This window comes from Macaca fascicularis, chromosome 7 (genome assembly GCF_037993035.2).
Source record: "Macaca fascicularis isolate 582-1 chromosome 7, T2T-MFA8v1.1".
Lineage (NCBI taxonomy): Eukaryota > Metazoa > Chordata > Mammalia > Primates > Cercopithecidae > Macaca > Macaca fascicularis.
This window is the reverse complement of record NC_088381.1, coordinates 128,144,364-128,161,185: the sequence shown is the minus strand read 5'-3', so window position 1 is coordinate 128,161,185 and position 16,822 is coordinate 128,144,364. Positions and strand designations below refer to the sequence as shown.

General features: G+C 31.8%; 1 protein-coding gene across 7 annotated transcripts in view; it reads right to left on the bottom strand.

Annotated features, from left to right (window-relative positions):
* Positions 1 to 8,186: 8,186 nt before the first annotated feature.
* Positions 8,187 to 16,822, bottom strand: part of PPM1A (protein phosphatase, Mg2+/Mn2+ dependent 1A) — a 43,487-nt gene continuing 34,851 nt past the window's right edge. For all 7 annotated transcript variants that reach the window (XM_045396512.3, XM_045396511.3, XM_073997479.1 and 4 more), the window contains 4 exons: positions 15,799 to 15,916; positions 11,628 to 11,736; positions 10,093 to 10,150; positions 8,187 to 9,085 (listed from right to left, as the gene is read on the bottom strand). In XM_045396512.3, the coding sequence (XP_045252447.1) occupies positions 9,056 to 9,085; positions 10,093 to 10,150; positions 11,628 to 11,736; positions 15,799 to 15,916 (315 nt within the window). In that variant the 3' untranslated portion in view covers positions 8,187 to 9,055. The remainder of the gene's footprint in view (positions 9,086 to 10,092; positions 10,151 to 11,627; positions 11,737 to 15,798; positions 15,917 to 16,822) is intronic.

Below are 16,822 nucleotides of genomic sequence, written 5' to 3'. Positions count from 1 at the left end.
CTAAGGAAGGATACCCAGGGACTTTCTTTTCTGTGATCTAGGAACAAAAACAGTTTCACTGGCCTTACCAAATGCTAAGACTGCTTTCATTTTATTTAGGATCATTGCAGCAGGATATGTCTGTTAAAATACATCAGGAAAGGTGAACAGTTATAAAAGTCAAACTTATACCAAGTGCATGAAGACTTATTTGCTATGCCTAATAAGTTTAAAAAGCCACTTATGTGCCTCCACTGTATCCAATTACTAGAAAATTTTTTTGTTAGGACTGTTCTGGAAACTTTTAGTTAAAAAACCCTTTCAGCATTGTTAGTAGTAGGCAGTTAAAAGTTCAATGGCTAAAATAATTGAGAATAGCTCTGCTCTTATGATTTACAGTGAATCTTCACAAAAATATTTTCGTTAAATATTAATAGAATCAAATATACATTCAAGACTGTCACATAGAATTAGAAGAACAATCCCTGAATGGTTTCAGTATGCTAATGTAAGGTACACATCTAATCCCTTTGACCCAGAACAGTTACACTCTTCTAGCAAATGCTTTGATTTTAATACTAGATAATTTTTAGCTGTTACCAAGACAAACACAAATAGTAAAATAAAATACAAAAAATATATTTAGAAAAGGTGCAGCATGGCCATAGCCTAAGTCAGAGTTTGAGTTGACACCGAGAACAAAGTTAGAGCCCTCAGTCACCTTTAACAAAGACTGCACTTTAAAGAACAATTATTTTCAGAGAGTTACTCACTGATTTCTCCAAGTCACAGACTAAATTGGATCCACAAGTCAACACCCCAATAAAATATTAGAAGGAACTCTCTACTCACCTCAATTACGTAATTCAAAATAAATCCTTAAAATCATTTCCCCCATCTTTAGTCTTTATTATATTCCTCCCTGAACACTTAAATTCAGCAACCTTTCCTTTCCCAGTCACTGCTGGAATAACATTTCTCATACTGATGTTGACCTAATGCTAGAGCATCTGTACACATTTGATTTGTGTATTTTCAAGCCTCACATTTGGAAATTTGTCCAATTATACACAGCTTTTCTTTAAATGTCTCATCCAGTTCTTAAAAGACTTAAAATAATGAGAGAAGTACCAAATACTGACTTGCAATCTGATCATTCAAGAATAACAATTTCAGAAACAAATTAGATAAAATTGCCATTTTTGTAGATCAAAAATCAAAATATTGTAAATACTGCTAGTTCATATTGATTTCTGGAAAAACTTTCGTGTAGCTATAGAGAAGTGCTTTGGTATGGAAGACACAAGCCAATATCTAAACTATCACAGACACATGTTGAATGTTTAGCTAATTCACTATTCAGGCACTCTGAATCACCTTAGATAGGGTATCAGAAGAAATACATACAATGCTCATGTAAACAACAGGCAGCCAGAAGAGCAAAATCTTTTACCAACATCTGGTAAGTTGTTGGTTTTGTGGCAAGTAAGCAAAGTTCTATAGAGGGCATGCAAACCAATTTCCCAGCGTAATTCATTAAAAAATATAGTACTTTTCAACTATAATAAAATTGGACTTGATGGGAAGTTTAATCTGAGCTATTAAGTGATGGGAAATTTAATTTGAACTATTAATTGATAAAAAGGAAAAAGAGAAGGGCACTCCAATAAAAGTTTCTCAGTAATAAATTAAGAAAAAAAGAAATAAAACAACTTAAAGTAGCTTCGACATTCAAAAGAAAAGCTCCAAAGCAGGGTGAAGGGGGAACCCAAACCCAAAAAAACCCATGAACAAAACTGAATGATACAATTTGACGAGTGAAGAGGTTCCACTTACATATAAATCAAATAAAACCTTATTTGCCTTACTTAACCTTACTCAGTTCTAAGACGTTTTACCTTTGGTTATGAAGCTTCATTACTGTTCTATTACACATTTTACAATAAACAAAATGAGCTCTTGTAGCTCACAGAATTTCACTTTAATTAACAGTTCAACTCTAAAAATTCTCTAATTATAGAAGCCATGACTAGAATCAATTAAACCGGTAAGTCACTTTCAGACACGAACACAGGATATAATATAGCCAATGATCAGAATTGGCAGAGGAAAGAAACACCTCCTTTCTGCATCCTAAAAACACACACATTAAAGTGCCATTTTGAAGCAGGCACTATACCACAGATACTAGGTGAGGAAGTCCTTTCCCAGACCACTCCCAATTCCCAATTTCAACTCTTCAAGGGAGTAATCATCTATTAGAAGACAGACAAATGGGAATGTTCTTACCAAAAATAAATTACTCTGGCTTCTTTATTTCTAGAATGTTTCATGACAACTAACCATCAACTGAAACTTTCTGGCTTTCAGTAAACTTCCTAAAATCAGGAAGGAACAAATCTAGTTCAAATTCTATCAGATTTATCTCTCAGTTGAAAAAAAATCTTTTAAGGTCCTCCAATAGCTAATTTCAAATTTTCCAGGTTTCTTAGAATAAAAATGCTGCTTGCAATATTAAACAACCATAAATACACACACATTATGCAATTGCCTGTTTATTTAGTGGCACCAGTTTTGCAAACTAGAAATTATTTCTACTTTTCATCTAACATACAATCTGCAACCATTAGCAGGCTGAATGCAATTTTTCAATGAACTTGAAAATAAACAGTACATTCTTAAAGTTAGAACTGAATTCACATATTTTCTTTGGACCAGGAAATAATACATAATACAAAATATACATTTATGGAATTTCTTTAAAAGTGTGGATCACATAAACTGCAAAGTGGGTGAGTTGCTATGAAGAATTTTGTTACACACTGTAGTTAAGAAAAATATTTCTGCAATTATATTAGTCTTAACATTTATAGAGTTTAAAAAATGAATCTCTATATAATGCAACATGCTTTTAACATGTACATGTCTCTCCAAACGTTTATACAAATTAAGTGATATAACTCATTTCAAGAGTGAAATCAATCAGTATTGGGGCATATCACTACAAACAAGGTACTTTCCTGCAGATATGCTATTTAGTCAAGGGATAACCAGGTAAGACAATGGTATGTTCCAGAAGTCCCACAAATGCCAATAAGCTGTAATTAAACATCTGATTTTGGCAACAAATGCAAAATTCTGTTTGTTACATTGTACTTAACTATATTTTAGGAATCTCATTAACTCTGTGCATTGGTGGTGGTTGTCTGTGTTGGATGTTATTTTAACATCCTGAATTAGTACGTAAATAACCTAATTCCTTAGAATATGAAATGAATTAAACATTTAATGAATTCTAATACTAGAAAGCTCAAAACCTTACAACCTGGAGATCTGACAGGTAAATGTATTACTTGTTAACATAGTATATCTGCACTATGAAGGCCAAAAATGTTCCAGATACATTCAATTTCTGTTTTCTCTCTTTCCTATTGAATTTCTAAAGTGGCAAATCTTAGAGAAAGACATTAATCTCCAAAACTTCTGAATACTATGTTTTTTTCACCTTTTAATCACTCTCCCCCCAAATATAGTATTTTTTAAAAAGTGTATTTTAATGTCAGATTCTAGCCAGGCCCTCCATCTACCTCTAGAGTGAAACAATTCCTTAAAATACACTCAAGTTATTTTCATGCCCTTGAAATATATTTTTGGGCTTTGCAGGAAAAGGGATGATGCCCTACTGTACTTCAGAATGGGCTCTTAACCATGGGGTCCATGAACCACTACAATATTGTAAACTTTAGTGAGATATGTATGTTATATATGCATTTTCCTGGGTAAAGGAGTCCCTAGGATTCATCAGTCTCACAAGGCCTGTGACCCCAAAAGCAGCATTGCTAAAATGATTTTGTGTCATTCACTGTACCTAATTAGGATATAACTAATTTTGTTCCGCAGCTACCCAATCTCTTACATCAATTTAACTTACTTTAGATAATACCATACAAATGCACGTTACTAAATAGTCTTATACTGGATCAGGAGGACTATATAAAAGAAAAAGAAAAACTCTAAACAATTTTTCTAAACATTTAGTTTAATGAGAAAACCATTAGTTGAAAACTGGGTTTTGGAGCAATGAAAAGAAATGAAGGGTTGGGTTTTCTAGTGAAGAAATATTGTATTAATTCTTCTCAGTTGTTTCTATGACGAAGAATCAGTAACTCTTATTAATTTCCTTGCTGGAAAAATCAAATTTTCTGAAGCAGCAAAGGTTGATTCTTGTTGGTTTATGTGACACAATCGTTCTTATAAATTTACAGCCAGGTACAAGGAAGACTTTCCTATGGCTTTTAAAACAATTAAGAGTAATCCTTCCCTAGCTATCCCACTGCCATTTCCCCATTCCTCCATCTCCCAAGTTTTCTCATTTTCAGCCCAGTTTAACACAGTATTAGCTGGCCTTGATGAAGTAACACACTAAGCTTTCTTGCTCAAGAAAATGGATTGTCCTGTTTCTGTTTGAAAAAAAGAGAAAACACCAAGAGGAAAGTAGAGGAAACGAGGGCAATATTTCGTGCAGGATAAGGAAGAAAAAAAGTCAACATTATCAACTTAAACAATCCTTTTTCTCCATCTCATAAAAATATAAGTTGTCAACTGCAATTTCAATACCATTATAAGTTTTTCTAATTAGCACTCCTATCTGCTAGTAATATAAATAGGAAAACAGTGAGAGCAGAAGCCACTATCTTAATATACAGAACAACTGAAAGGGAAAGAACCTGTGAACAAAATTACAAAATGTTCATTTGACAATGAACTGGAACCAATGCCTCTCATCATTTCTATTGAGCGTTTTGACTATCAGTAATAACTAACATTTAACTGAGACTTATTATTTTGATCAACAAAACAATACAGTATTATACATTTTGAAAATGTATTCTTAAATATTTCAAGCATATTCCAAGGTAATATACAATTTAAAACATATATAAACCAAAACACATGGCACATAATTGAAGGAAGTTAACACCAAATTAGGCTTCTAAAATTTTGAACTCTTAAGAAGGCTTCCTAATGCCTAAAAGAAAAACTAGAAGACTAGATACTGAAAAAATTGTAATCTCACTAGCAGTATCTGTGAGCAAAAGTATATAAAACTCTTTAAGGTCCCTTAGAAGAAAAACCTCAAATGAGAAACAATTATATACTAAGATATTTACACATATTTTCTAATACGAAATCCTAATACTGTACAAACAGCCAAGTTTGAACTAAAAGTATATACCATGAAATTCAAAATTAAAATAAAACAAAAAATGGAGAAAAAAAGCAGTACCCAATTTCATCAGTTCTTTCAGAAATCACAAGTTGAACTCCAAATGAGTTTGTCCAGTAAAGATGGGCAGTGAAATTATTTTAAAATATTAAAACATAGTAATAATTTGGCTAAAATTTGACATTAACACTGGCAGTGTGTTACAAAAACACAGAGTTCTACCTAAATTTAGCTAGAGATATTTACATTTTTAAATGCCTTAAACTCAAACCCCACCTACATTTCCATGGCTGGAGAATTTTCAGAAATCTATTACCTATTCCTCTGAGTTACTGCTGTCAGCAGGAAGAATAAAGGCCATTTGATAAATGCAATCAAGCATACTGAATGGGCTTAAGCCTCTTCAATCCAATTTTATTCTTATGCTAAGCAAAATTTTCTTCTGAATGATTTTTAACTTTGGAGAGAAGAAAATAAACTGGAGAAGAGTTTTCAGGTGAGTAAAGGAAGTTTATAAACAAGCTCTTTAGGGCAGAGGCCTGCCTTGATTAGCTAAGTACCTGGTCGATAACGGGTGGGCAATAGCTTTTTTTTTTTGATGAGTGATCCAGTTATAATACTAACATACACTAGATTATAAATTGTCCAAATGTAAACTTGAAGCCAAGGATCTACTCATTTCTTTACAGTCCCAAGGTGCTTAGCCTAGAACAGTGTTTTACCGATAATACTCGAAACATTTTGTAAAAAAAACTGAGTTATTAGCTGGGTTAATATATGGTCATATGAATGATCACTAAAAGTACTGCTGTAATTCAGATTACTTGAATTACATAACTAATTTATTACTTAATCCAAATTTCTTAATGTTGAGATTAGTATAAAAAACTAAGTGGCTAGAGCAGTTGCATTAAGTACTCTAGAAGCAAGTTAATGCACTATAAAGTAAGTGTTTGAGATACTTCCAAAGCTGAATTAAGTATCACTTTGATTTTTTAAAGTAAGCGCTCATATTGATAACTGCTTCTATTGTCTATAAAAGTATATTCCCAAGAAAGTGGAAATTAGGAGATTCTACCCTGTTAAAACAATGAAAGAAAGGTCAGTGAAATTTTTTAATATTAGGGTAAAACAAAGCCTGCTATACAAAATGTTATTTCCTATTCATAGCAGCAAATAAGACATTTAAGTGATAAAAGTATATTTTGAGTACTATATTATCATCACACAAGAACTTTTTCCCTCCAAAGAACAGAACACATCAAACATTTTTGAGGCATTGCCCTGAGATGCTAATTAGCACAAAAAAAGGGGATGAGGGTGAAGAATTTAAGTGGTACAAGAATGAAGTGCACAGTAGAGGTGCAAAAGTGCCTTTAAAACGTACTGTTGGTTTCCCCCACTATTACCTCCAGGAATCAGGAACAGTCTGCTGTTATAATGTATACTTCCTTCCTGTATTTTTATAGTAAAAAAATTATTAGTATGGCAGTGCTGATTCATGTGGAAAAGATTTAGTCTTCTGAGATCACTCAAATACAGTTCTCTCTTGTTTCCAAGCCTAATTTCAATACTAGTAATTTTGACAGGAATATTTTAATTTTCTCTTGTTTAAAGACTCAAAAAAAAAAGGCCGTAAATATGCTGTTATGGTTTGAAATATAGCTTTCCATCACATACTCTTACTTGTGATTTAAGTTGTGCATCTCAAAAGATTATACAGTCCAGTTCAAAGTTTTGCAATTTCTGGAACTAAAACTGTCTACTTAAAATATTAAGGAACTGGCTTGTTATAATAGGGATTTAGCTTTCAGTACCAGTATGTCTGGTAATTAAGTCTATAATACAAGCACTGGTATTCATTAAATGCACATTTAGATACTTGCAAAGCCATAACTTAGAACATTATCATACTTCGCACTCTACCACAGATTTAGACATTAAGTATTTATTGTAAGTATGGAATTGGTTCTGTAATTTCAACTGATACGAATTCCTAAATATAAATAGTACTTCCGTTTTTCTTCATTCATGCTGGAATAAGATATAAATTAAATACAATTAAGTTACATTTAATCACCTCACAAAATAAGAGGGATAATGAAAAAATTTTGCTGGTATTTAACTACTTAAATCTGAGACATTTCACATTACTTTCCCCACTACTCCCCTAACTTTACATTAATTTTAAGGCTATATATACAAATATGTATATTTCCAAGTTAGGGAAAAAACAAATATAACAAAATGGACTATACTGGTTTTTATACACAAAGTTTTGATTTTGTATTCAATGTTGTATTTTAGTCTTACATTTTAATAGTTTTCTAGTGGGAATCTGCCTACTGAATGATTACATGGTGATAAATACAATATTCAACCTAAAGAGACAAAAATACAGAAGGGCACGGAACAGTAATCTTTTCAATGTGACAGATTTTAAAACTTACTTTCACATGCTTAATCAGAGGAATTTAAGCCTAAATTAAATTAGGTTATTTTTACATCTACAATTCCTTAAGCTTTGAAAGTTATTTGTAAAGGCCAACGGCTAAATATTATCAACATGCTATATTTCAAATCACAAATACATCTTAACCACTTGGATTCTAAAGACATGGGCCAATTAAAAATCACGGGCAAACACACACAAACACACACACACACCCCTACCATAGAGTGTCAGATTGTCAAACTTGGACAATTATTTTAATTAAACTGAGGCAAATCCAAGCTGATACACATCTTAATGAAAAATAAGCAGCCTGAAAGAAACTATATAAAAAATAGATTAAGGTACAACCAATAATTAAATCTTTTAGTCTTTCTAATGGAAGGAAACACTTTCATCTATGCCTTGAGTAACAGTGTTGTCCAATTAAAAGAGACTAACATCTTTCCCTATGAGAAACGTCTCATTACAATGGCACAGTGTTTTAAAAGGCCGGGGTAAAAGAGGAATTACACATACATGATTAAATTTCTTGTTTGTTAAATCAAGCTTTATTGATAAAATGGAATTCAGAATATCTTACTAGGAACAGCAGCAGGCCCAGCCAATCATGATAGTAAAAATGTGGCAGTTTCCTACTATATGTAGGAAGCTGCTGCTTATCAATTAGTAATTAAATGTAAGGACTTGTAAAAGAGGTGCAAAGAAACAAGGCATTTAGCCCCAAGATTGAGATTCTTATGAATACACTGTATTATTACCTGCAATACTCATGGAAACAACGAAGGAACATCCTGAAAGACAGTTAAATGAAGGGACTGGCTTTATCAACAATGCCAACTCCCCTACCAAGAACATTTAAGATAGTTTTCAATAACTCCTTGGATGTTCAGCTTTGTAAGATTTTGAGATTATTTTCCATAATCATCTGCACATTTGAACGTCTAGCTGACATGGCTGCTGCTCTCCCTGTTCCAACCCCAAGTCCAAACACAACATGACTTGAAACGGCTATATATCTGTTGCATCACACAATAAGCCAAACATTTCTTGTAACTTTGATAGTGATTTAAAGCAGTTCATAATTAAATATGAGCATTTTGTACAAGGACAATTACACTTTACAAAAAAACAAAATCATACAACAAAAATTGCTGGAGTCTGATTTACAACATGAATTATGGTTTGAAATCACGTTTACATAAGTCTCAAATTTACAAAAAAAAAAAATCAGTTCTGGGCTAGCTGTTGTATTGCTGAAGTTCTCTGATGTAATCATTCTCACCCATGTCATATCCCCTTCCTTAAAGTTGAGGATGGATGTTAAAAGGTTCAACAAAGTTGAGCTGTACTCTCCTTTGGAGGTGAAGGTAAACTCCATGACTAGATGAGCAGTTTTACCACATATCATCTGTTGATGTAGAGTCCTTTATAAAAGGAAGCAAAACAAGAACAATGTTAAAATTTAGCAGTGCCAAAATACACCATACTTTCTAGATAATGGAGAAAGATAATGTTCTGTAAAGATGACTTTTAGAAAATAAATGTTTTTTAAAGTATATAAGTATATATGTGTATATATGAAATATCAATGTTTAATCTGTTCAAATAATTGTTAATCCTTTGTTTTGTTTTTGGAAAATATTTGAAATATGGTTTTATGGTGAGGCTGACCAAATTTATTATTACTAAATCAATAAATATATTAAAAAGAATTTCTTCTTTAATGAAATCCAATACAGTTTTAGAATACCACTTTTACAAACCTTTATTGCATCAGAAAAGATTAAGAACTCAAGTAAGATGAGATGTGAAGAAGCTTCATAATGCAATACATAAAATATTTCAGAGCTGTGCCCACATGATTTTTAAGTTATCACTTTTCTATAAACATCATACAACAGAATTGCAATAGAACACTTAACTGGAGAGTATGGCATTCTAATATCTATTTATGCAAACAATTCTGTAACATTTAAGTGAAGTGTATACTTCGGGATTCCTGACAAAGGTAATTCCAACCATATAAACTATTTAGTGGAGACAAACATTCTGAAGTTCTGCTGCAGCTGCTTACAAAACTCAGAATAAGACAAGATTCTGAGTAGAGATAGTCCCAACTTCGAAAAAAAAAAAAACCATTTAGTGGAGGCAAACCTTCTGAAGTTGACTGCTTGTAAAGACTTAAAAAATCCAGAATAATTCAAAAGGACTTTCTTCTTTTTTTGAGAGAGGTGGCCACTCACCATGATTATGTCCTCAATCACTAGAACTGTGGTGCAGGAGAGATCAGAGCAAGCAGAGTTCAAAGCAATCAATCAGGGGTGTGTGTAAGAGAATGGGTACAGTGAACAGCTCTGCAAAAACAGGTAGGAAGGATATGCATTTAGAGTGGAGGGGAAAGGAAAGCAGAGGGAGCTAAAATGCTACTTACAGTGTCATCATTTTTGTAAGGATTCAGTCTATTGTAAACGGCTTCAATAACATTCCTCCTAAGTGTAAAAAAATGCAGAAAATTAATTCTTCAGAAAGCAAAACACTGCTTAATAACTCATAGCCAGGTGTTTATTAAAATTTCTAAGATAATCTTATACTCAGAAATTATTTTAGTTCTATTTCTTGCTGTCAACAGTGAGCCTCACTTTAAGATATTTGGGCCCCTATGTTAAGTAGAGGTGAGTTCACTCTAAAACGTCTTATAACACTCTACCAACCCAGTTAATAGAAGGCTAAAAATTACAGATTAAAAAAAAAAAAAGTCCATATAGTCTATCTCCATTTGAACTGGTTTAAATGGTTATGAGTCATCAATGGCAATGCCATTCTTAAGATACAATACTAACATAAGCTAGGTAAGAGTTGCATTGTAGTTTTGAAGAATCAGAGTATACTTTATAAAGCTTCTACTTTTCTTAATGCCCTTTTTAATAGTTCTATTAAAACTGAAATGTGAAATAAGACATTTCCATGACAAGTCTAGGAATTAGTTTTGAGTAACACTTTATTAAAAATCTGTAGTGTATTTACAAGTTATAGTCTCCCTACTTCTAAAGTTGATTTGATGCAATTTTATAGATCGTTTCATAGAAAGCCATATGGGAAAAAAGTTTCCAAGAAATAAAAGCTTCAAACAGGAAGTTCTACAATCACTATTTAGTGATTACAAAGAACATGGTCACACTTGCAAAACACGGTAGAGAATCGAGAAAATTAGTCAATAATGTATCTTCACTATAAGTACAAGAAGTCTTCACTTGTAGTTTTAGCACATTTACTCTATATCCAAATTCAAGACAAAGGTATTTGCAAGTTTTATGTTTGTAAGTCAATTATATGGATATTTGAGGTAAAAATGTTTGAAGCCTTGGAACTGCTTGAATCTTCCACTTTATTATGTAAAGATGTAACCTTAATATTTAACACACAGTAGTCCAATTCTATGAACTGAAGTGGAAAGGGAAAAGACAAGAAATATATTCTTCTTCCCTGACACCTAAAACCAACTAACCAGCAATCAACAACCAAAAACACTGGGAAAATCAGACATAGAAACATCGTCCATAAGAGGAAAGGGAATTTTCGGGTGTTAAATTACTCAGGGATTGACCAAATCAAATTATACTACTACTAATGATGACACTTAGAATTTTGTTAAATTTTTAATGTAGTGCTATGTAATTTAGTTTCAAAATTCTTTCAGTGTATTACCTCGTTTATGCTCTATGAGGAAATCAATGCCAACCAAACTTCCAATAAAGACAACCCTCACTGCAATTAGTTACAATGATACTGATATCTAAGTCTAAACAAGCTCTAGATAGTCTAACACTAAAAAAAAATTGAAATCACAGGTTAAAACACAGATAAATGCATCAGTTCAGAAATTAGGTAAACACACATTTTATCAATGAATACCTAACATTTTCATACACTGACATAAAGCGTAAGAGTGTACAGAATGTAACTTACTTGCTTGCCAATTCACCCCCTGGTGGGAGGCTGGGGATGTTCTCACTCGCTAATGTGCGCATCACATGGACTAAGTCGGGGACGCCTTCCCCCTGCTTCTTTATGATTTCTGGGAATCAGAAGTACTTTTTTTGTAAGTGTTATCCAAATTTAATTAAAAAGAAAACCGAAACAAAGATAACCTAGCTTTTTAAAGATGGCATTTACCACATCTGAGATATTTCTAATCTAGTATCATTTAAAAAAAAAAAAAAAAAAGGTTGACCTTTGAAGATTTATGACAAAAAATGCAAAAAATGACACATAAGATTAACTTCAATTCAAAACTAAAATATGAAAAAATATTTCATGTTATATCAGCATATTATATAATCAAGGATATGTGTGCACAAGTGAGAATATCCTTTCTTAAGATGTCAACTAGTTACTTCTTACATCACTTCTCTCTTTAGACTGGAAACATGTTTCCTGAACTTTGCCCTATATAATACACTGCGTGGAATTTTAAAAAACAAACAATTTCAAGATTTGAAAATAATAACCCTTAATTACAGGGGAATTTATAGATTATATACTAACTCAATTACTTTATGTATATATTTATATTTGTAAAATGATACTTAAATAGCATGCACAGATTATGTACTTGAACATCACTGTCTCAGTTTAATTCTTCTCTAAAGTATCTTTAAACAATATACTGTATAGATATATAATACCATTTCCTTCATTGATTACTTGAACAAAGCCTTGAATAGAAAAGGCCTAAATTTCCTTACACAATGCTTAAAAAGAGAACCATGTGATAAACCATACAACTGCATTTAAAAGAATTTTAAAATATCCAGTTATTAAAAGGGCACAGCAATATGATCTGTAGTGCTGTTGTGCAGATGCATACTGTTATTCACATCACAGAATATAAAAAATTATGAACAAAGAACCTTACAAAGAACTCTAAAACTATTCCTCTAAGTATAAAAAGTCTTCACTTGCAGTTTTAGCACACATACTCCACATGCAAATTCCAGTCAAAACTATTTGTAAGTTATATGTTCAAGTTTTGTTGAGTTTTTGTTTTTCAATGTTTACAGTAAGAAATGGTATTTTCTTCGTCATTAGTGGGGCAAGAAATCATCATTCTGCTTCTCAATTTGTAAATACCTTTGAAAATAACAATGCATACAAAGATTCATCCTTCAATCAGGCCTCAAAATTTTTAAAGAAGACATGGCTACCCATAATATTTCTTTAAATGGTTCAAACTGTCCTTTTAGAATAAAGGCCAAATTTTTACCATCTATTACTTTTTTGCCTTAAAAAAAAAAAAACAGTCTTAAATCTGAACAAAAAGCAAGGATCTCAGATTTGGTTTGCCAAGTTCCTTTATTGTGTAATCTTTAACATCTAGTATATTTGTTCTACATGGTTCTAATGCTGGAAATCTGCTGTACAAAAATAAAGGGATTTGATGTTTACCTAAACTGCACAATTTCACAATCTAAAACTAATACACTTAACATACAGTCTCCACTAAGCCAATACAATTATTTGGATAGATAACTAGATACAATAGAAATAAACACTGATGATAAGTTGAATCAATAATGGTTTCAGGTCTAAAAAACATTACCTTGAATCATCTATACTTGATGTATCTTACATCTCTTTTGTTAAAATATAAATTAGGATATTTTAACTGTGAAGAAAATTACAGGAAAACAAATTCTCGTGAAAAAATAATGTAAAGCTTTAAAAACAGTTAATATCTCCTATTCCACGTGGGAAAACACATTTAAACTACCTGACCATTCATACTATACTAGCCTTGCTTCTGTCTGCTTTCAAAAAAAAGAAATGAATTTTTAAGAAATATTCCTTTAATTTCTGTTATCTATACGTTTTACTTAGAATTGTAAAGACTGAACGCTTCTTCTAAAGAATATTTATGTATAGAAGATCCATGTTTCACATACATATACACAAACACATTCTGCTCCTTTCCACTCCCCTCCACCAAGTTTCAGGGATTCTATCAGTCATCTCCAAATTAGCAACTTTAAAGCTAAGGTAGTCAGTAGCAAAGATTTTGAAAATATATACATAAAAGTATAATTTTAAATTGGTTTAGAAGGACCACAAAATTAATAGTAGTATAAATTATGAGCTGAATCTTTTCACACCCCCAGAGAGTCAAGTATTTAGAAGGGAACAAATAACAGAAAAGGAGAGCTGGAAGGCCTTTCCTTTTCTATGTTGTGGACAGAGAAGCCAAAAATGTTCCAAGCAAATAAAATGAGGTTTAGTAGGTCACAGCAATCTAGTGAAGGCATGTATTTAAAGAAAGAGAGAGAGAAAAGAAAAAGGCATTCGGGTGCCTGCTTTGGAAGCTGAAGGCAGTATTTTTCACTGAGGACATACAACAACTTTTACAATACAAACAGTTACATTCTATGTTTTAAAATAGCAGCAATTTTAATGTAGTATTTAATTTCTAGTTGCAGTCTCATCAAATCTGAGTAAAAAATACCATATTTAATTTATGACAATCTCCAATTGAATGGTACAAGTATAATAACATTTTAACATATCAAAAATATTGAGTATCAATGTAAATTCTGTCCAGGTGGCAACTCTTGCTTGATAAGAAATATAAAACTTATTATTGTAACAAAATTACGTGAAGTGAATATTTCATAATTCCATCTAAAACTTAAAGAGTACACACTAAAGAAAAAAGCAGCAATTCATTTCTAAAATTGGATCCCATTTCATAGTAAAAATATTAAAATACTTATTATTTCTTTCAACCAATAAGAAAACATGTGTGCCCAAGTTAAAGTGCCAATACATTAAATATCAACTTATCCCTATACATATTATTCTTACGAATTTATACTTTTCCACTAATCAACAGTTTGAACCAATGATTGTAGCATTCTAAATATTTTAAAATGTTACTATAATACCTATAATTTATACTGAATGATTAATTTAAAATATAAAAATTCCAAGACCCTTGGTAACAGTAAGGAGACAAATTCGTTGAACAGTACGTCCAATGAATGCAATACTAAATAGTACAAACACATACTAGATGTATGACTCTCAAGTGGCGGACGGCAATAAAAACAAAATAGTAACCTCTAGACAGTACTAAAGAACAAAACCAATCATGATTCTAGTATCAGACTGATTATGATTGGTATCAAACAGTAAAAAGGGAAAAAACAAAATTAAAGTGAATAGTAATTTTAATAATGCAGGCACAGTGGGATGTAGGTGTGGCAGGTCAATGTTTGCATGCAATTAGAGGTCTTTAATGTGCAAATTAACGACATTAGGAACCTAAAATGCATTTTAACGCTATTTTTTTAATTTAATTTTTTTCTTACTTTTTTTCTACCCCAGCTCACCAGCATTTTCATGTTTTAACACTATCAAAGTCAAGTTTTTCTGCTTAGAGAAACTGCATAATATATACACTTACTGCATATATGCAATAAACTGGAAGTCTCTGCAGAATTATGAGAAATATACTTCAGAAATGCCCAACTTATTTCTTAATCTTACTTGGCAGTTACTTTTCTGCCAGGTGGAGAAATATTATGTCTTTTATTGAGGTCTATCTTGTTTAGGTGAGACAGTTTATGGCTTAGGTAAGAAGCTCTGAAACAGTTTAAAGCAAATTTTTTAAAGTTGTGTATATAAAGTTGCTAATGATGAGTCTGTGATTTTCAAGTTATAGAAAAAAGGCCCTGGAGATTAAAAATTAATATACACAGCTTTTCATAGAAAGATGGTATTCAAATTATCACCATCACAATCTCTTTGTAATTAAATAAACCACAAATCAGATTTTCCCGGCATAAAATTACTCATGCCAGTGAATTAAGAATTTTAGAGCGCACAAACATTTTAGCCTTTTAAAACAAAAGTATCCTGAACAGAATGTAAGTTACTTTCCACGCTAGTTGTTATTACTAATATAACTGTGATAGGACAACTGCATACATCTTAACAGTTACTACAGAAATGTCCTTTTCCACTTTCGTACACTAGACACTAGATGTCAAAGACACATAAAAATCTAAAAGCTAAAATGTTAAAGTTTGACTGTGTTGAAGATTTTTCTTTAATAAAGCTACTTATTTTTTGTTAAATGATCCACCTTCTACTCTGCATTCCAGGTACTTGTCCAACTCTGCCTCCTTCTTCACTGCTTCTGGCGATACTTTGGGTGCATTTGGAAAACAGATCAAAATCACACTCATGTTGTCTCGACTTCCCTGGGAAGAAAAAAATTTGAGAAATCTGAGTTTTCTTTTTGCTCTTCAAAGCCTTGAGAACCTTTACAGCTGTGCCAATTAGCTACACTTGTTCTAGTGAAAATGTTACTTTTAGGGAGGAAAAATTATATATATGCGCGTGCACGCGCACGCGTGTGTGTGTGCAGTGACTCCCACTCCCCCAAACAGTATAGAGAGAATACAGTATAACCAATACTCCAAAAGACAGGAGAGAAACATTACAGGTTAATCGCACTGTAATAATAATTTTTTATAATTCTATAAAACAATACTATTTGTAAACATTTACTGGTGACTTAATTTGAAGTGATACCTAACACAAATATACATGTACACACACATTCATTCCATACAACATGACAAAAAATTTTAGCGGCATTGTTTACAATAGGATTTGACCTGCAGTTACACGTACCTGATAAAATTACATTTAAAATAAATTATAAATTGTGGGGCTAATACATTTGCTTCATAAGTAGAAATATGAAATAAGAGGTAAAACTACACATAAGGTTTATAAACTAGCTTTTAACTTGTATAATTTTAAAAACTGACAATTTTTAGGAACTACATTCATTTTTAAAGACATCTAAGTATTCAAATGCTGTAATTAAAATATTTGAGTATCAAATATATCTAAGAATTTTTAAAAGTCAACATTTGTTTTAAAAAAAATCAAAGAATAAGTTAATAAGCATTATTGACAAAACAGAACAGAGTGTGGCAGAAAAAACACTGAACCCAAGTCAAGGGCTTGATTTTCTAGTCTTAATGCTGCTACCAATGTATAAAACCTTGTACAAGTCATTTATAATATCTCTAGGAAAGGGTGTAGCATGTATTATATGCTAAACTAGGCATTATATATATATGTATACACACACA